The 20,497-nt window shown below is 36.4% G+C and overlaps 1 protein-coding gene across 2 annotated transcripts in view; it reads left to right on the top strand.

Annotated features, from left to right (window-relative positions):
* Positions 1–18,891, top strand: part of samd12 (sterile alpha motif domain containing 12) — a 102,783-nt gene extending 83,892 nt beyond the window's left edge. For both annotated transcript variants that reach the window (XM_052584998.1, XM_052584997.1), the window contains exon 5: positions 15,383–18,891. In XM_052584998.1, coding sequence (XP_052440958.1) covers positions 15,383–15,405 — 23 coding nt within the window. In that variant the 3' untranslated portion in view covers positions 15,406–18,891. The remainder of the gene's footprint in view (positions 1–15,382) is intronic.
* The last annotated feature ends 1,606 nt before the right edge of the window (positions 18,892–20,497 follow it).

The raw sequence follows: 20,497 nt of genomic DNA, 5'->3' as shown, positions 1-20,497 counted from the left end.
ATAACACTTTTTTGGCTTTACTCTTGAATGTGAATCACAATTTATCCTTACTCCTTTGACTTTCAATGTAAGTTAATGTAAATATTTTACAGAATAATGGATGAAGCTTAATTTAATTTCCATTATAACAGACAGCATTTTAAAGATTAACTTGAAGGACACCCAGGACATCCCTTCAATAAATATTTAAATTGATTGATTGTATTTGAATATTGTTCTGCATAGTCACATATTGTTTACTCCACTAACACCTAAAGATATTTTCCCCATTTTTCTTTTTTTCCCCAACCATCATTAAAATGTTGGATGTCTCCGAAGCTAATACCGAGTGTGAATGTGCCATGCTGCTCATATTCGACTGACGAGGAAAGACAAACTCATTTTCCTCTCCCTTAATGAAGAGTGAAATCCTGCTATTTTTCGTTATTGCTGCTGTGTGCCAACCCATCCTCCCTTCAGACGGAAGCTTTCCAAATACATTTGGAGAGCTTCAGCATAGAGCGCTAATGAATCACCAAACAGAGATATTATATTTAGACAGACGCAAGCTGAATTCACACACAGAGCAAAATACTCAGACCGAATCATTGTTATTAATGTGCTGCACATTAACTATATTTCTAAATCTTTTGTTTATGCTTAGTCCTCTCTAATCACATTATACATAAATAAAAAGTCTATTAGTGTTAGCTTTGCAATTGGTGTGTAATGTTTGCTTCAATGACAGTGGCATTGAGCATCACATATTATGATTTTCCACACTGCAATCTTAAGATATTATGCTTTTAACCTCTTAGATAAAGGTTAAATAATAGTAATTTGTTTTGTCACTCTTTGGGTATAGTAAAACACCCACATATTGGTCATGTTCACAATTTGTTCTGTCAATGGCCATGATTCTAACCTTGAAATCAGGATTAGTCATAAAAAAAAAGATCTTCAGACTCGTTCATACAAGTGAAAATTGGCTGAGAGTTTAATAAATAGTTGAACCTGACTCAAAGGACGATAGAAATTGTGTCTTTGCGGCAGGTTTTACTCTTTTCTGGTGATTAAGGGATAATACAAGGCTTCTTCACCTTACAAATAGTTGTAAAAAAATGCACATACTATTTTGTGAAATGGTGTGACATTCAAGATCAAAACAGACACTGTTTTCAGAAATTGGTGCCCCAAAGTTAGTAAGAAACAACTTTCAGATTTTATTCAGCAAATATGATGCAGGGTAGACTATGAATGGCGTAGACTCAACATTAGGCAAAATTAGCACCAGTTTGAGAACCACTGATATAAACTCCTCCTACTGTTTAAGAAGTCCACAAGAGCATAGCTCAAAGGGAACATTACCCCAGCAGTGTTCATTGGAACTGCCATGCATGATTAGATGTGTTATTGGACTGATTTCCGAACTGGAAATGAGTTGGCTTATTTTCATGGGCTTTTCCGATTTAAAGAGTAATTAGACATCTCTGGTATAGTTTATCTTTAGTTTGCGTGTGTGTGTTTGGTCTCTTAATACAATTGGGAGGAAAAATAATAGTATCGGTCCATTTCCGTATAGAAGGAAGTGATTAGCATTAGATCCTAAAGAGAAAATGGATTTGAAACCATTTCCGCTTCACCAAGCTCTTTGTTGTCCTTAAAGAAAACAGTTTTGCTGCATAGGAGGGCAGGGAATGTGCTCTTTTGCTTCCTTTTTCTGTCTGTCTCTCCTTCTTCCTCTTATTCCTGGTACAGTAATTATGACTCTGGGGTAAATTCAATGAACAGAATTTAATTTAAAAGAAATATTTGTGTACATTTCCTATTGATCACAGCAGCATTAATTCATCTAATGATAGAGCAGAGCATAATAATCAGGCGTATATCCAGACGAGTGCACATTTTTAATGGTTTAGGTACCTTAATTGGAGTGCTGAAGCTTTATTATATTGTCTAGTTTTCATATTTTCAGTAAAATATATACTTAAATAATGCTATCAGTGGATCCAGTTCATTATTAAAGGGAAAGTTCACATCATTTATTCACCCGCATGTCATTCAAAACCTGGGTTTTGTCCATATTATCAAAGTCAGTGGGGTCCGGTGTTGTTTTGGACCCCACTTCTGTACGAGTTATCCTTTTATGAACTACTTCCACACTGGACCTTAACAACTTTTATGGTAATTTTCTTTGTGAAACAGGCTTTGATGAATTTCCTTTCTCAATTTTGCATTTTTTTTCCCCCAAGGCACATACTAGGCGAAACCCAGGCGTTGTGTTCTGTGCAAATAAACTGTATTTGTCAATCACACGTTTGACATCTGAATGGATTTACGGGGAAGAGGAGGGGTAGGAGGCTGTATTCCTCCGTGATTAGTCAGTGTAGCGTGGGTGTCTTATCAGGCAACAAATTCCGGGACTACTTGTTCCTCAATGTTTGAAATTAGTCATTGTGGCTTGTGCAAATATTTCCTTTGCCTTTTCCTTTTTGCTTTTTTGAGTAATTCAATCATAGCCGGGTGAGATTTACCTGGAGTCACCATATTGAATAACACCACTGTCACTTACATTAAACATTTGTCATAATGCTGCTGCAATAAGCTGGAAGCTTTTTCCCTTCCATTACTGATGGATGAGACTGAAGTTATTATATTCAAAGAGAGAAAAATGATGTTGTCATGATGGCATGTGTTCCCCGGAGTCATTGCGCTGTCTTATTAATATTTATCATTGAGTTGTTTGGCACATGCCCTTATATGACCCAGCCCATAGAGCTGACAGCTGCTAATGTGTTTCTGAATCTACATACAATCTGGTATAAGCTGTGTGCCATCCTGTGAGTAGTTTTCACTTGAGAGTTTTAAATTCTGTTACTTATTTTTACTTCAATATTGGTGAAAGAATATAAAATAATTACTTCGGGAAAAATAGTTATCTCAAGCATGTTGTCTAGACACTAAGCTGTTTATTGACTTGGGTCACTGTTGTATTTTTTTTGGTATTTTGTTCATCTCTAGCTTTCATGGGGGTCTTCCTGTTATAATGTGACCGAAGAATCTGTGTAATTAGGCCCAGACTTGCCCTGTGCAGAATTTCCGGCCCCTTAAAAACAAACCAGAAGGAAAAAAGAGGAAAGAATGTCTTTGTATGTAATGAAGCGATTCCAACACCCACATGCAAGCCACAATGTTCTGTCTTCTCCCAGACAAATTGATTTTTAGTTCAATTACTGACTGTAGAATGTGTTACATGAAGCATTAGGGCATGTAATAATGTGAGGGGAGGAAAGGTCTGGGAAGAAAGAGTAAGGTTTACTCTTCAAGACGGCTGCGTTTAGTAACATGTCCCATTGAATCTTTTTGATTATGTGTTTACACTGTAATAAAACCGAGTTATGACCTCAAACAGTTGCCTGCCATTCATTATGATAGTTGAAATTTGGAAACATGTTGTATGAAAAACCAGTCAGTAATGAAATCTAATGAAGTTTCACAAACTTAAAGGGTTAGTTCACCCAAAAATGACATTTCTGTTATTAATTTCTCACCCACACGTCATTCTAAATCTTTAAGACCTTCATTCATTTTCAGAAGAGAAATTAAGATATTTTTGATAAAATCTGAGAGTTCTCTGACCCTCCGTAGACAACAATGCAACTGGAATTTTCCCAGATATGTGAATTTTACATAGCTATGAGAATACTTTCTGTGCGCAAAATAATATCATAAAGACAGTAACTCGGGAAGAAGAATTGCTGAATAAATATGTTGTTATTGTTTTCTTTGCGCACAACAAGTATTCTTGGAGCTCCAAATCAGTTCATAATCTTTATTTGTTAGTGGTTCACTCTAAATCTACTATGCTGCATGTTTGTTTCGTGTGTGGCTTTTGAGGATAACACAATAAAAAAAGAAACATTTTCTTCCATTAATTAGGAGTACACAGTCATTTTCATTTAATTCAAACCGCAAACTCAATGGAGCTGTTCTGTTTTTTTAAGAATATTTTTAGAATATCAGTTTTTGATATAAGTAAATAATGGATTATGGTAAACATTTACTTGAGGAGACTTTTCATGTTTGTTTCCTCTCAACTTAAAGTAAATGTCACACAGCAATACCTGAAATGTGAATTTTGAAACCATTGCACGTTTTTAAAAATGCAAGTTGCTAGCAAGAACTTCAGCTCTCTGATTCAGCAAGTTTGTAAACTCACACTTGCGTAGTCGTGGTCTTTATGTAGTGTAACAATAAAAACTCCATAATTATGCGAAGAACGAGGCGAGAACCGGCAGACAATCAAAATGACTTTAATAATAAAATAAAGACAAAACAGCGTAGCAGCCCCTCACGGACCACTGCCGTGCACAAAACAAAATCAAAACACAAAATAAATCCAGGCCTGGTCCTCTCTCGTCCTTTACTGTCGTCGCTCCTGTTTTATATCCTTCCATCTCCTCCGTGGGACTCGAGACCGATGGGTCAAGCAGGTGTTGCTCATTTCCAATCACTCCACCCGCCTCGTCCCGTTCCCACGGCTCTCGGCCCCATCGCCCCACTCGTCACATGTAGCAAATGCCAATTGACATATTGAGTGAGGATCTGCAAGGTTGGGGTACATTGATAATGTAGTTAATATATTCAGCTTCTGGTCATAAATTTGTTTCAAAATCCGACATATTAGCAACTTTAAGGAAGTGACAACCTTCCGTTTGAACTTGAGCTTGATGATTTAATATCAGTTTTACTAGATAACATCTCGTCAAATAAGTGGAAGTGCCAGAGAAAGAGGAGAAATACAATATCCTTTTCCCATATGAAAGATGTCCACTTACTGAGAGGGGTCATTACTCGCCAACGAACCTCAAGGTTATGAAGATAAATCACTGATTCAAAACATTAGGACTCCTTCCTGGACTAATTTCCTGGTCTCTGCGGTTCATGGCTGTTTAAAGTGTCGAGTCATCAAATTGAAGGACTCTTTTGAGAGTTTCATTCCTATCAAAGAAAAGGGTAATGAGATCCAGCACCTTGCTGATAATCACACACCACGGCCAGAACTTGGCATCACCAGCCTCACCAGTCGAGATCATGAACTTCCCAGCCACTTACACGCTCATCAATGTCTAATGTAATTGCATCTTTCGACTTAGGGGTCTGGATTGGTTTCATATATGTGGGAGTTATAGACCTCATCTTTTTGTGTAGCTCTCAAATAGACTTAGCTAGCATAGATTCAGTAGTAGTAGATGATTCTCAAGGGCAGTGGTGATGTTCACACAATTTGTAGAATAATGTGAATGGAACATTAATTAGTGCTATTATTGTTTTATTTATTTAACATATTGATGTAAAGTACACTAATATTCCAATTCTGGTGTTGATAAGATTTGTAATTTCTTTTGAAGGAACTCTGGGAGGATTGTTGTCTGTTTTCAATGTGTTCATCTGAGGTTTTATTTTCAAAATGTTAAGACGTTATAGAATGTTAAAGACCAGATATTTTTTTTATTATGTCCTGATACAGAAAACCATGGAATTCAATAGGGTGTCCTAATTTTTTCACATGACTATATGTATCAGTGTTAATTTCGTTGACTAAATATTTTCGTCATTATTTTCATCACGAATATATTTTTGCGGACGAAAACGAAACGAAAACTAAAAAAGAAGGCACTGATGGAGACTAAAACTATGACTAAATTGATTGACATTATCGTCAATGAATAAAGGACGAGACGAAAATAGACTGTGACGAAAATCAAATCAGCAGACGGGAGAAATGCGAGGAATGAACAAAAGAACCGGCAAAACGGAACAGACTGCATGAGAGAAGAGAACCAATCAGAGAATGACTTACTGAGTCGTGAAGCGAAGGATTTCAGTTTTTAAATGAGCTCCCGGGAAGACGGCATTCGAAGAGGTGATGTCTAAAAGAGCGACAAAATGTCCAAAGCTCACTTCACGTTTGACGACGAACAAAACAAAACAAAGTGTAAAGCACGCGGAGCGCTCATTCGTGGCAAGAACACAACCAATTTGAAAAGACATTTACAGACGAGCCACCCGGACATTTTCAACGATGTTCTTTTGTTTATTGAGCTAATCAAAATTGGAAGACTGCAGTGCGTAGATGTTGTAGCATTAAATATTACGAACTGAAAAGTACTGTAAAATAGCCCCTTCTTCAAGTTAGATGAGAGCACAATACTAATACGTAATATTATGATACATACATTTGATTAATACTAATGTTTAGTATATTTTATAATGTTCTACTTGTTGACAATATCACAAATATTTCTATATTAGTCATGTGAAACGTGAATGTTCACATCCTATCATTATACATACTAATCTAGCAATATTGTAGTATTTAAAACATACAATATTGCTAGACAAATGAATACCTTATAAAATCTTGTTACTTTTTTTATCCACCCAACTTATTAAATATTTACTTTAAATGTATGCACTTATTGTTCAGCTCAGCTGTAAGCTTTAAGGTCCTGGACCTAAATTTATTTTTCTTTTATTGATGGTCAATTGGCAGCTAGTTATTGTTTACATTATCATGACAGTGTTTGTTGCTGCATAAAAGCTTTTGAATCGAAATAAAGACACAGTTGTGTTGAAATAAAGTTGAATTTGTGTTTTATATATTTTGGTTAAGTTTGTTTCCTATACCAGCTGTAAAAAAAATTGTCTAGTAAATCTGTTATTGATTTTAGTCTTATTTTAGTCGACTAAAATACCAAGCAATTTTAGTCGACTAAAATACCAAGCAATTTAAGTCGACTAAAATACCAAGCAATTTAAGTCGACTAAAATACCAAGCAATTTAAGTCGACTAAAATACCAAGCAATTTAAGTCGACTAAAATACCAAGCAATTTTAGTCGACTAAAATACCAAGCAATTTTAGTCGACTAAAATAAGACTAAAATTAAAACAAATCAGATGACTAAAACTTGACTAAAACTAAAAAGAATTATAGTCAAAAGACTAAGACTAAGGGCCCTATTTTAACGTTCTGAAACGCAAGTGTCAAAGCGCGAAGCGCAAGTAAGTTTGTGGGCGGGTCTCAGCGCTGTTGCTATTTTCCCGGCGGGATAAATGGCTCTTGCGCCCGGCGCAAATCTAAAGTGGGTTGGTCTGAAGTAGCTTCATTATTCATAGGTGTGGTTTGGGCGTAACGTGAAATAAACCAATCAGAGCGTCATCCAACATTCCCTTTAAAAGCAGGTGCGCAAGTTCCATTATGGATTGCTATTATTATGGCGTATTTACCAGGCGCACGCCAGGAGTGGTTCACAGCCGAGGAGACTGATGTTCTTGTAAGAGCAGTGAAAGACAGAGAAGTTGTGTTGTATGGGGATGGGAGAATAATTAGCCTGAATAATTTGTAAGCTAGATTTATGCCTATTTTGTTCACATCTTCGTGGCACACCACAATGATTTCCGTCATCTCATGTGTTAATATTTTTTTAGTATAACAATTTATGATTTGCAAAAATAACTGTTGCATCTGTGTAGATGACATGAGCAAAGTGTATGCGCGTTGTGCACGCTATACATTATGGTCAAGCATGCGCCCTTAAAATAGCATAATGAACAACGCGCAACACGCCACTGATTTTAGACTAGGTTTTTTCTGGTCAGTGGCGCAATTGTTTAATGGAACAGCAAAATAGCACCAGGGATTGTTTGCGCCGGAACACACCTCCTTTTTTGCGCTGAACCGCCCAGGGAGCGCATGTTCATTCACTAGTTTAGCGACGTGCCTCTGTGGAGGGAAAAGCGCGCTTTGCGCGGGTGCAAAATAGGAATGACACATGCGTCGGTGTACAAAGTCAATTGCGCTGGGTGCAAGATAGGGCCCTAAAACTAAATTAAAATTTTGTGTCAAAATTAACACTGATATGTATAGCTTTCTTTATTGTCACTTTTGATCAATTTAATGCACCCTTGCTCAAAAAGAAAATTAAAAAAAAAAGTTACCACATTTTTTAACTTATTTGAATCACTAATTAAAAAAATGACATGACATCGTCAGAGACATAAAAATGAAATGACTACCAAATTACATGATAGATATAGTATAGGCATTATCTATATCTTCTCATTCAGGTCCAGCAGTTATTCACAATGCGTCTGTCTTTTCTGCTATTGCTCAGATTCACAATATGCTTTAACAACTACTGTGAGAAGCTCAAGGGAAGCAAAAGAGACTTCATCTGCCGATTTTGATCTTAAGATGGTGTTTCTTTAAAAAAATAATCACTTACACACTATTTGAGCTCTTTTTTTTTCAATTTTGTTTCTACTGTTTGTTATTTTCACCTTTTTTTCAAGTATGTCTTTCTGGAAAAAAACGCCCCTGAATTCTAGTTCTTTTCCACATTTTTTTTAAAATGACAATTAACAGCATAGTTGAAAGTCTGAGGTTCCGTGTTTATTTACATGAGATTTGTGGAAGGATATCGTTCTCAGACAGAGGAAATTCTTCTTCAGGAACACAATGCAGACAGGCACACTCAGGCTAAATAAATGATCACCGGGCTATTTTTAATCTGAAGTGTAAATGCAGTAATCCTCCAAGCAGGAGCTGAGAAAAGCCTAAATCCAGTGGCACATCAGAGAATACTCCTCATCTCTGCTCTATCTCTCCCCCTCTCTCGTACTTTGTGTCATCATTCTCATTTTAAATTAGGGATGGTGTTTTTATTCCCTCTTGTGTAAGTGCTGAATGTAAATTCCATTACAAATATCAGTACCACACAAATCGCAAAAGAACAATTGAAGTTAATTGATTAAATATTAAAAGACAGTTAAAATGTCACTGCAGTGGAGCAACCATCGTCAGAGACAGATTGGGAAATTTGCTAAGAACTCACTCCTTGATAGCACTGTTGGTTTGCACATGCATTGTTTAGGACCCAATTCACTAAAATAATCTAAATATGTCTACTGTTATGCTTTTTTAAATAATTTGTTGAATTATGGATCACCTGCTTTTAATGGACCTTTTTAATAGAGGTGAAATCTATAGGCCTTATATACATATGTGCACTGAAAAGAATGACACTCACAACACAGTACTATATAGGATGCATTTAGGATTGCAGGTGGTTTGTGAACAAAAAAGTGGTGCAATGTTTTTAACAATTACCCCTGACCGTTCCTTTGTGGCTGTTGCACCTTCTTTGTAGAGTTTGTTGTATTTTTTGTGTAAGATTCAGCCTTTACTAATGAAATCTAATAGCGCATAATGGCGTGCTGTTAATCATCAGCTGAAGGTTGGTTTTACAAGGTTAACTATGGCAGGGAGAGTGTATTCTCATGTGGGCTCAGGTCCTGGGGTATTTATCAATGTCAGTTAAGGGCGAGCGGCACACTCCATTGAAACTGCGGCAGCATCCCTAAGTGGAAAAGTTACAAAGGTCTTTGGAACTGTTCATGGACTTTTTTGAAAAACTTGTGAGAAGCTGTGCTAAGTTTTTGCATTTGATTGTTAATGTTTTCCCGGGTAAATTTTAGTAATTTAGCATCATCGTACAGGAACAATTGCTTACAGTCATGAATCTCTAAATGGTGCAGGCTGATAGGTTCTTTAAATAGGTCCCTGATTCTTCTGATCAGACTGTTGCTCAACATTGCTGTAAGCTGGTCCTGCTATAAGCTATCAGAGTTCCTCCTAAACCCTCCACTTCCCCCAGCTCCACCTGTTTAGATCTACAAAAGGATTTAGGATTTATGCCTGAGTTCTATATATAAAGATTTACCATATATATGAGAAAGGTAGAAAAAAATAGAAGAGTAGGCTGTAGAAGTCTTAATTTTGTTCATTCCCTGATCATTTCATGATTCACAAGTTATCACTGCCTTGTGGCCTGCAAATCATAGAATACTGTTGTGCAGGAGAGAGGAGTAAAGGCATAGGAGATGCACAGGCATTTGATGTTAGGCACAGCAGAGCAAATGACTAAATAAATAGACCCATTTATTTCTCCTAGTAGAGATACAGCAATCTTTTGTTTGTTGTTGGAAATCAGGGCAGAGAAGAACAAAACTTATAAGTTGCAGCAGAACAGGACGACCTATTTACGCTTTTGCAGTGTGCAAGGAAGAATGCATTGAACATGTTGTACTTACTGTAAATGTGGTAGTCTGTAAATGTTTTTCCCTTGCAGTCAGAAATTGCAGAACTATACAGTGTTCAGTGTGACAGATGGGACATGTGGACCAAAATATATATGTGTGAACAGAACAGATGCTGCATTAGGGTGTAACTAGTCATGCAGACATAAATTCATCAAATTCAAATCTCTTGAAAATCAACCTCAGATGACATTTTGAGTTCGAAGTGATCCCATTATTATTTGTAAATGAATGATAAATTGGCATTCCAGCCGTGCTAAAATGCATTGCTTCAAGCTGAAATTACTCTGTAGGACAATCTTTTATTATTGAATTTATGTATGGGTCCCAGGCTTGATGGGGCTTCTTTTATGTGCTATTTTTATATAGTTAATCATTTATATTAACTGGATGGAATTTAAAAGTTTGGGGGTAAGTAAGTTAATAAGAAATGAATACTTTTATTCAGCAAGGATGCATTAAATTGATTAAAATTTACAGTCAAAAGATCTATAATGTTCCAAAAGACTTTTGTCTTTTTATATATAAAATTCTGGGTTAAATACAACTGGGTTGTTATTTAACCCAGCATTTTTTTTTTTTTTTTTTTTTTAATAAGAGTATACAAATATTGTTCTTTTATTAATATTTTTTACTGAAATAATAAGCAGCAAAAAATGGTTTTCAACATTGATAATTATTTGAACAATTATTATTAATAATTGAGAACCAGTAATAATTGAGCATCAAATCAGCATTTTATATTTTTCTACTAAAAGGATTCAGCTGAGAATTCACATTTTATATATGTGTGTATATATACAATTATGTATATATATTATTAATTTAAATGGTAATATTTAAAAAATGTCTCATATCCAATCAATTGAAGAAGAACAGAACCACAATAATCTAACTTCAGAGTCTGTGAGCATTGCCTCAGGTCATTTGCCGAAACAGAAGTTGTGCATGTCAGAGACATCATAGAACCCTTCCAGTCGTCCAATCAGAGCACATCTTGGCTGTACTACAAAGGGAAGAGCTGTCAATTTTCGGTGGAGCTGCAAAAGCTCAGGGTTATGTTAGGCAAGGAGGAGAATCTGGTGTTGAGGCAGGCGAGGGTTGTGCTCTGGTTCAATAACACTGGTAAGAACTCATTATGAATGCATAAGTAGCCTCCAGCTTCTGTTTCTCCTGAGCTTTCCAGGATTCCTGGCGCTCCATTTTTCTCTCTCTTCCTCTCCACTCTCTCCAAACACTATTCTCATAGCTCCTCGACTGTGATGTATTTGAATCCGATCTATCGTTTCGACTAATGCTGAGAAAAACTGATGGGGAATAGAGAAGGGAAAATATCTAATGTCATCTTTTTCCCCCTTTAATGTGCTATACATCACATCAAGCCAAGGTTGCATTGAAAAACATCTGGTTCTTTTGTTATTGGTTCAAGTATTTTATAAAAGCAGTCTTGATGCACTGAATCCAAACTACAGGGATGCAGGTTTTGCATCGAGAGCCCAGCAGCATGAGCACATCTCATTGTTTCAGAATTTCCTTGCACGGAGAGACCGAGAATGGAGCGGGTCCGCGGTACAGTTCTCCTGCTGTCACATTCAGCCTGTGATAATTAATCAGAGAGGAAAGAATGAATCAAAAGGACGGGAAAGGGGAATGACTCATTTGCAGTGTTTTTTATTTTTTATTTATTGTAATTCTCAGCTCTTGTTCAGTCTGGCTGAGATCGCGTTGTTAAAGGGCATCCATTGAAATTGTGATACAGTGATATTATTCTAGTTTCCGACATCCAGGTTCAAGGTTGACAGAATAATTTTCAGCAGAAGAAATGCAATAGACCATTTTTGATACAATTAATAGTGCCTGATCTAAAATTACTTGTAAAACCCCTTACAAAAATATTACTATTATGTGGTGATGGTACTGAATGGTTGCCATATTTATATACCAATCTAGCTTTTCAAGAATACTATGATCCTACCAAAAGTGTATTTACTTTAATCCAACACTATCAAGAAATACCATGGTACTACCATATTTTTAAAATGGTTTTAAGCTATTTTAAAAGTACCTCTGAGTACCATAGTATTACCTTCCTTTACAAAAATTAGCCATGATTTTTTATGTAGTAAAACTGTAGGATCCTTGTTTTTTTGGTGTATTGATTTCTATTTGTATAACCACATTTTTACCATGCAACTATGGTTTAAATATAGTAACAATGGTTTATTGGTATTATTTGTGGTAAAATCATGGTTAATTTTCTTAAGTGTTGGTATTTCCAGTTTCAGTGAAAGTTAACGTGCCTAGCGTTTTCGACTCGTACATTACATGTCACATCCTGATGTCACGTGTCTTTACAGGACCTTTACGGGTTGTGTGTGAATGCACGCATATATTCCGGGTAATCACTGGCATTATGAAAGGGGCAAAATCTAGTGACCCGGGAACAATTCCTGGGACACATTACCCATGTATTTTCCGGAATCACAGTGTGAAAGGGGCTTTATTTGCATGGTACTCCTAATTAATTTCAGAAAATCACTATGATAAATGTTCAAATCCATGGAACTGGAACAGTCACTGTAAAAAAAATAATAATAATTTGTCACAAGTATTTTTATTTTATAAGGGTAACATCCATAAAATACAAGTTATTGCCATGGTACGTCTTATGTTTTGTCTGTACTGTACAGTAAATCAATTTTATTCCATTTTGTTCTATGATGTGGATGGCCGTAGAGCAGTACCCTTTGGCTAGTTGTAGAGATGTTTGTGTGTGTGTGTGTGTGTGTGTTGTTGTGTGTCTAAATATGTACCTGTCTCTATGCAGCATGTCAGCACTCCTTGGCAAATTGAAGGAAAATTCCTGACCTTGATTTGCAACAAACAAAAACAAAAAATGGGCGGCTTTATCGTTCAGCTGAACCTCCAGAGCTACCTCCCTCTTCCCCCTTTTTCAACAACAGCGTCGTATGCGGTTGTTTAGGATGGAGAGCCTGTGTACGCTGCTTTGACAGCTTGTCAGGCTACCCCATGATAATGAATTTCAAATGCTAGATATGCTCTCTGTAGCCAAGCAGCCAGTGTGTTCTTGGACTGTTTGTGCTCTAACAGGGTGATCTACGGGAGCTCATGTTGTGTGTGTGTGTGTGTGTGTGTGTGTGAGTGGATGCTTAATTTAAGCTATAACAGACCGTGATTCATACATACGATTTTTATTATGGAAAATTCATACTCGTACCTCTATCTGAATGTCAAAGATGTCACATGCCAGGTAAATCGTGATGCATATCGTACTTTGCTTTTGGCTCTTCATTTTTCTCTTTGTCTTTTCTCTCTTCTCTCTGTCTTTCTCTTCTAAAGGTCAGATGAGCTTCTCTGAGATACTGAATGCTGGGATAGCATCTCTGCTATCAATTCACCACTGTAACCACCATTTTGTGTTTTGTTTCATTTCCTCTTTTTCCATCTTGCACTCCGTTTTATTCTCTTTTCCTTCTGGACTCTTTTTGTTTGTACATATCAGTTCATTCATTTGTTTCTACACATGTGCTTTATTATGTTCTTCTCCTTATTTTTATTCCCCCTTAGTATGAGCTTCGCATTTAATTTCCATCTCTATCCAGAGGATGGTTTTATTGCTCAGAGGTTGTTCTTTCATAGCTCTTGAGACTTAAATGGGGTTCTCAGATATGTTCCAATTAAGTATCAACATCATCTAAGATGTTTCACGTAAAATTCTTCTTTAGGATAATAAGAAGCAATTTGTTGACAATCGCAATATAGAGCTATAATGTGGCATAAATTTAATATAAAATATAATCTTATTTTAATATTAAATATACAATTCTGCTATAATATTAATTTCTAGTAATTGTTTGATGAGAAATGTTTGTGATGTTTGTCTTGAAATATCTACCTGACCAAAAGTTTTAGCATCTTGGCAAAACTGAGTGCATCGTGTGTTTATACATAAATCTGATTAATAAGTGGGACATTGAGATATTTTCTGATCCACTATAGTAATGAGAATAGTGTTCTTTTTCTCAGTAGGAAAGTCTTATTTTGCTCTACATTTATTTTAATTGGGCTTTTAATGCTAATAGGCAACTTTTTTTTATTGCTTTATACATATAAAATAATGACATTAAAGGGATTGTTCACCCAAAAATGAAAATTTTATGTTTATCTGCTTGCCCCAGGGCATCCAAGATGTAGGTGACTTTGTTTCTTCAGTAGAATGCAAACAAAGGTTTTTAACACAAACCGTTGCAGTATATCAGTCTTATAAGGTAAGTGGATGGGAATCATGACTAAAACATACCAAAAAAAACCTAGACAAACAAAACCAATTAAACCCTGTGGCTCGTGACGATACATTAATGTATAAAAGACACAAAACGATAGGTCTGTGCAAGAAACTGAACAGTATTTATATTGTATTTGACCTCTGATTCACGCAGTGTCCGAACTGTTCGAACTCTCCTATGTGCGTCCTCCTGAGCGCGTTCTCAAGCAGGCGCATGAGGCATATTCTTCTTCTTCTTGCTTTATGGCGGATTGCAGACTTATAAGTGCATTATCACCACTTATCTCTCAAATGTACCATTGACACTCCTAATTCAGATTGTAGATAGAGTGTCAATTTGTGTATGTTTTTTTTATTAATTTATTTTTATTTGTTTTAGCGGTGATTCCCATCCACTTACATTATAAGACTGACTGCAACAGTTTGTGTTAAAACTCTTTGTTTGCATTCTACTGAAAAAACTAAGTCACCCGCATCTTGGATTCCCTGAGGGTAAGCAGATTAACATCAAATTTTCATTTTTGAGTGAATTATCCCTTTAAGGGTTTCAACTTGATGTTAGAACATGGCAGAGTTTTTCTCTCATTCAGGAGGTCATAATTCATAATAAAGGTATTCAGTAGTGTTCAGTTCTGGGCTCCTTCTCCGTCAAGTGCTTCCACTCGAGAATCTATATGGACTTCACTGTGTCATGGGACTGAAAGGGCCCCTGTTTTGTCTACACTGGAATTAGGGAGTCTAGCCAATCCCATTAATTAGAGGGAATGTTCACATACTTTTGGCCAAGTATTGTATTAAAGATATCTTATTTACAACAATCCTCCACTCCCTTATTCTCAGCAATCTCCTCTGCAATTTCTCAATATTAGTCTTCTGTATGTAGTTTGTGTTCCTCTCTCATTTATTTTCTCCCTTCTGTGTTTTTCCTTTGCAGCCTCTCTGGAGAGTTCACCATAACTTGAGGGTTCCAGGAGGTCCTCCGATCCTTGACCATCTTCTCAGACGTCCACAGCACACACCAGACTGCGGTCTTCCTTCAGTCTACTTCTCAAAAACTCTTCTAAAGCAGATCTAGACCCTCCCTCATCAAAACAATCCTAAAAAGGACCCAACTGATCTTCAGTAGCTCTTCAGTATACAGCATATCAGTTCCAAACACCAAGAATCGCCTGGACAACTGATGTTCCCTTTTGGACAATGTGAAAGACTTGCTGCTGAATTATCTTGTTTGTTGTATGTAATCCTGAAGTGTAGCACTTTAACCTCTTTCTTCCTGCCAGTGTTCAGCACACAGCCTGTTAGCATATCTGACTAGCATGATGTTCTACAGTATGACACACCCTGGACTTCCTGCAACAGTACAGAACAAGAGTATCTATCTATCTATCTATCTATCTATCTATCTATCTATCTATCTATCTATCTATCTATCTATCTATCTATCTATCTATCTATCTATCTATCTATCTATCTATCTATCTATCATTAGATATATAGCTATCTGGCTATCTAAATGGGTAGCCGTTTAGCTAATTAGCTATCTGTAGCTAACTTGTCTGTCTATCTATTTAGCTAGCTAGCTAGCTAGCTAATTAGGTCTATGTATAGCAAACATGTTTAGCTATGCAGCTTATTAGCTATCTAGACAAGAAAACAAGCTGTCTAGCTAGCTTTCTTCACCTGTTAACATTCTTATGAAATAGCAACATGTGGACTCCACCCTTTGCACGTCTAAATATTACTTGTCTTTTCCTCTCTTTTTGTGTCTGCCGTCTCTTAGTGTAATGTAAACCGTCTGGTCGGCTTGCTTGGTTAGTCGTCTTTTTTGTCTTTTTATGTCCCCAAGCTTGAATTCCTTCAGCATCCATCAAAAGCAAGATCCTGTTATTACGTATCCCATAGACTGAACTGCACTGTGACTGTGACCAGGTCTCTTAAAAAGACAAGCCCACCCTTCCACTGGGAGCTGCGTCCCACCCCAAATCCTTCTTTCATTGCCGGACCAAATGCATTATACTGTCATCTCTTGATCCGGAGCCAAACTTGGGTTTCGACTCATGGAGGAATTCAATTAGAAGGCAGGATGAAGCAACTGAGCTCAGAGTTGTGAAACTGCAAAGAATCAGAAATTGGAGACGATACTTCTTTACTTTTTTTTGGTTATGAAGGCAGGAGAAAGAAGGGGAAAAATAGATGACATGTCTCTCTGAAGTCTCATCCTGCCATTGGGAGAGATGGAGAAAGGAAGGGAATGTACTTTTAGGCATGGAACGGCATTATTAAAAAAAGTGTATAAACCAGACAGAGTGTTATTTTTGAGAAAAGAGGATGCAAGATGCCTGTCACTAAGAGCCTTGAACTTTCCATTCACTGTATCTTTTTGAATAGAAATCTTCACAAAGGCATCACTGTTAATATGACATGGCCATTCGCTGTTACCTTTTTAACTTGGAAGCACATGGAAGTACTGAAACTGTACCCTTTGATCATTGTCACCTTTGTATCAAACCTCTGCTACTTACAAGAGCCTCAGGCGTCAACAAGGCTTCTCACAACAAAGAGACTTACCACAATTGTAGCATGACTCCGCAAATATTGCACACCTTCCACAAATGCGCTGACATGGTTGCCGATAAAAGTCCATGACAGCGCAGACCCACCATTGATTAACCGGAGCAGCTCCGGTTATTTTGAGGGCTACAGTAATAGGTTACATGCTGCCGATCGTGGCATCCGGCCATGCCTATGATGGAAGGTTTGCCTTACAAGATGCTTTAGATTGCAATGAGATCCAAAAATTTAGTACTTTCGATTAGACCCTGTCGATTAGATCTTGTATTGGCTCTTGTCTGGCTCACAGGATGGAGTCAATACTGGGAATCTGGGGAAAAGCATGTTCCAATTAAAAACTAGCTACCATTTCATGCCTTTGTGGGGCCTTGGTGTTTTTTTTATAGCTTAGAGAGGGCTCAACGCCAGAGGCTTTTGATGACTGAGGGAACTTATGGAGGGCTGAGAGAGTGAAAACCGAAATGGTCATTGGTTTTATAGCTGCTAAACTAGCATGGATCTCACTATATAGAGAATTTGTGGTTCCTTAGAGAGACATTTTTAAAAGGAAATCACATTTTGGCTCAAAATCACATTTTGGACAGTTCACATGAGCCGTAGTAGGAAGTGACAAACATTATGCAAGTAGCTCTATATCAGCTCTTAAAGACACTGAACGAGAGTTTGTGTTCTTTTCATGTGGATTAGATTATTAGATCGCAAGATGTTCACCCACGAGGGGTTTGTTTTTGATTTGAACTTTATGAGACCATCTCATGGTACATTAACCGCAGAGTTCAAGTCAATTCAAATTGTTCAGCAAAAACTCAATTACAGCATACTGTCGATTCAGACTCTTAGTTCGCCTTAGGGTCTTTTTGTTATTTTCTAAGAAAACTGCATAGGAATTATTTAATTTTTTTAAAGATTACATTTTATAGCATAATACTACAGTTGTACAATATACTAAAATTGTGTTTGATAATCACATAAAAAGATACCTAGTAGTACTATATATATATATATATATATATATATATATATATATATATATATAATTTTCTTTGATACACTTCAGGATCAAATAACATAGATTCAGTCATTCTCACGACAGTGGCCACAGAAAAACAAAAAGGCAAACACTAATGGTTCTTTTTGATCTTCAAGACGTTAGACCTTGAAAAAGCAAATTCATAATAATTAAGGCACGAATGTGCAAGGATAATAAACAAATAAAAATTCACCCTCTGCTCTTTTATTTGTGAGATTTGCCTTTAGATCCACATAGACTCCAACACTTCTTTGAGGAATAGAATATGGCTTTTGTTAGATACGCATCTCTCTGCCAGTGTAGTTCGATCTGACATAATGTAAAAGTGTGCACTCTACTCTAAAAAGTTTGCGAGTTTGACTGTGGAGCTGAATTTTAGTGGATTATTAATGCCCACACATGTACTGATGTTGTTCGCGTTGGTTCTTTTATCAGCTCAAGATTGGAGAGCTGGACGCCACACCTGCACACAAATCAAGTGAACGTTAGCCTCAACTGCACAAACTACTCATGGATATACTGAGGTTATTATTGTGCATACACTGTATTGTTAATATATTGATATATTCATGCACACACATGCACCACCACACCGATATAAAAGCTGTACACATTAATCTAAATAATGTCCATTACATTGTTTAAGCCCATTGTACACCATGAAAAACAATTGTTGACACTATGCCGGCATGTTTTTACTATTGTGGTTATTAATTTCTGATGTTTTGAATTCGGAAGGCATGCAGACCAATCTCTCATTCCCGTTTCTTTTCCTCCATCTCGATATAGTGTGCCTACTCATGAATAATGTTAATATTCTAATAAACAAATTAATATAAAAAGGCCCTTCTTTGTGTTTTATTGAACCCAAGAACGATTTGAATAAGATGCTTATTAAGCCTGTTTGTTATGTGATTTTTAATTGGTTCGATTTCGTGTTAATCATAATAATTGATGAGAGTGGATGACAAACAGGATGTAGTTCTTCAAGAGGGTTTAAATGAGAAGTACAGCCAATAAAATGGATGTCTGGTGTGTTCTGTGGCTGGTTTCACCGGCACGTTAATCTAGATTGATATTGACTGCGCTATGTCTTACACACACATATAGAAGGCAGCAGTGAGATCGTCATCTCACACACACACACACACTTTGTTCTCTTGCTGACGGTAAAGATTCAGGGTACCTGGTGGGAGAGAGTGAGAGATGAACAGACGGAGAGATATGACAGCACATCACTCCACCTCAATCCCTCTGTACTCCCCAGCAACTCTACCTGAGACATTCTCAGCATTTTACAGCTCTTTCTTTCAGCGCATCTCTCTCCCTCTCTTTTTCTTCATATTCTTGACTGCATTTGCACTTGCTCTGTCCTCTCATATCTATTTCGGAGCTGTTTCCATATCTATCTATTTAAAATCTGTCTCTCTGCTCCCTCATACTTGCATGCACCTTCCCTCAATCATGCCGTCTCTGTCACGACTATTAAAATTCAGCAATATTGCAGTCTCTGTGTATCTATAAATACATACTTAAATAAAATCTCCACCACTATTCTGCAGCACATATTGGCGATATATACGAGTATGATCCTTCTGGGTAGCTACATCCCAGCATTGCTCCAGGCAACAACACACATGCAGCCGCATACAGTAGACAAGTGTGATGGAATAATCAGAAACACCTGCTGTAAATGATTGGCCATTACTGGAAAAGACTAAGTTTATTTTTTTTTTTTTTTTTTACTGCACATACTGTAACTCGTTTGTTTTTCAAAACCTGACCTTTAAGATGGACTGTACTTGCTGCTCTTTTGCTTCTTGTACAGCGGTATATGCAGCAGATTTCCAGCAATATCTGCACTACCGTTCAAACGTTTCTGAAAGAAGAACATTTCTTATTATCCGTATTGAAAAAAGTTGAGCTCCTTAATATTGTGTGGAGATATTAATACATTTTTTTGTATGATTCATTGATAAATAGAAAGTAAAAAATAAAATTTTCACTACAAATTTTTTTGCACAAACATACAATTCATTAAATTGACATTTGCATGATCACAAATTAAATCCTCTTATAGATTATTAAAGTTTTTTTATATACCTAAAATAAAAAAATTGAAAAAAATAAAACATATTAATGTCTTATTATCTTATATATTAATATCTTATTATTTAAAATAAATCTTCTATGTCCTGACAGGAAGAGGTTAATATAAAACACACACATTTTTACTACACTTCTTTCTGCATTGTTATGTATTTAACAAAATATAATTATTAAATAACAAATTATAGTTTATAGTTTTATGGGGTTTAATTATAATTTCTTATTACATAACTCTGTCATATTGGAATTTCAGAAAATTTAGTTTTGGGTAGATAATATTTCTAACTAGCACCCTCCACTAATCAATCAATCAATAAATAAATTAATGTTTTCATGTTC

The sequence above is a fragment of the Carassius gibelio genome, chromosome B19, assembly GCF_023724105.1.
Source record: "Carassius gibelio isolate Cgi1373 ecotype wild population from Czech Republic chromosome B19, carGib1.2-hapl.c, whole genome shotgun sequence".
Lineage (NCBI taxonomy): Eukaryota > Metazoa > Chordata > Actinopteri > Cypriniformes > Cyprinidae > Carassius > Carassius gibelio.
Note: the sequence above shows the minus strand (reverse complement) of the source record. Positions and strands in the feature narration are given on the sequence as shown.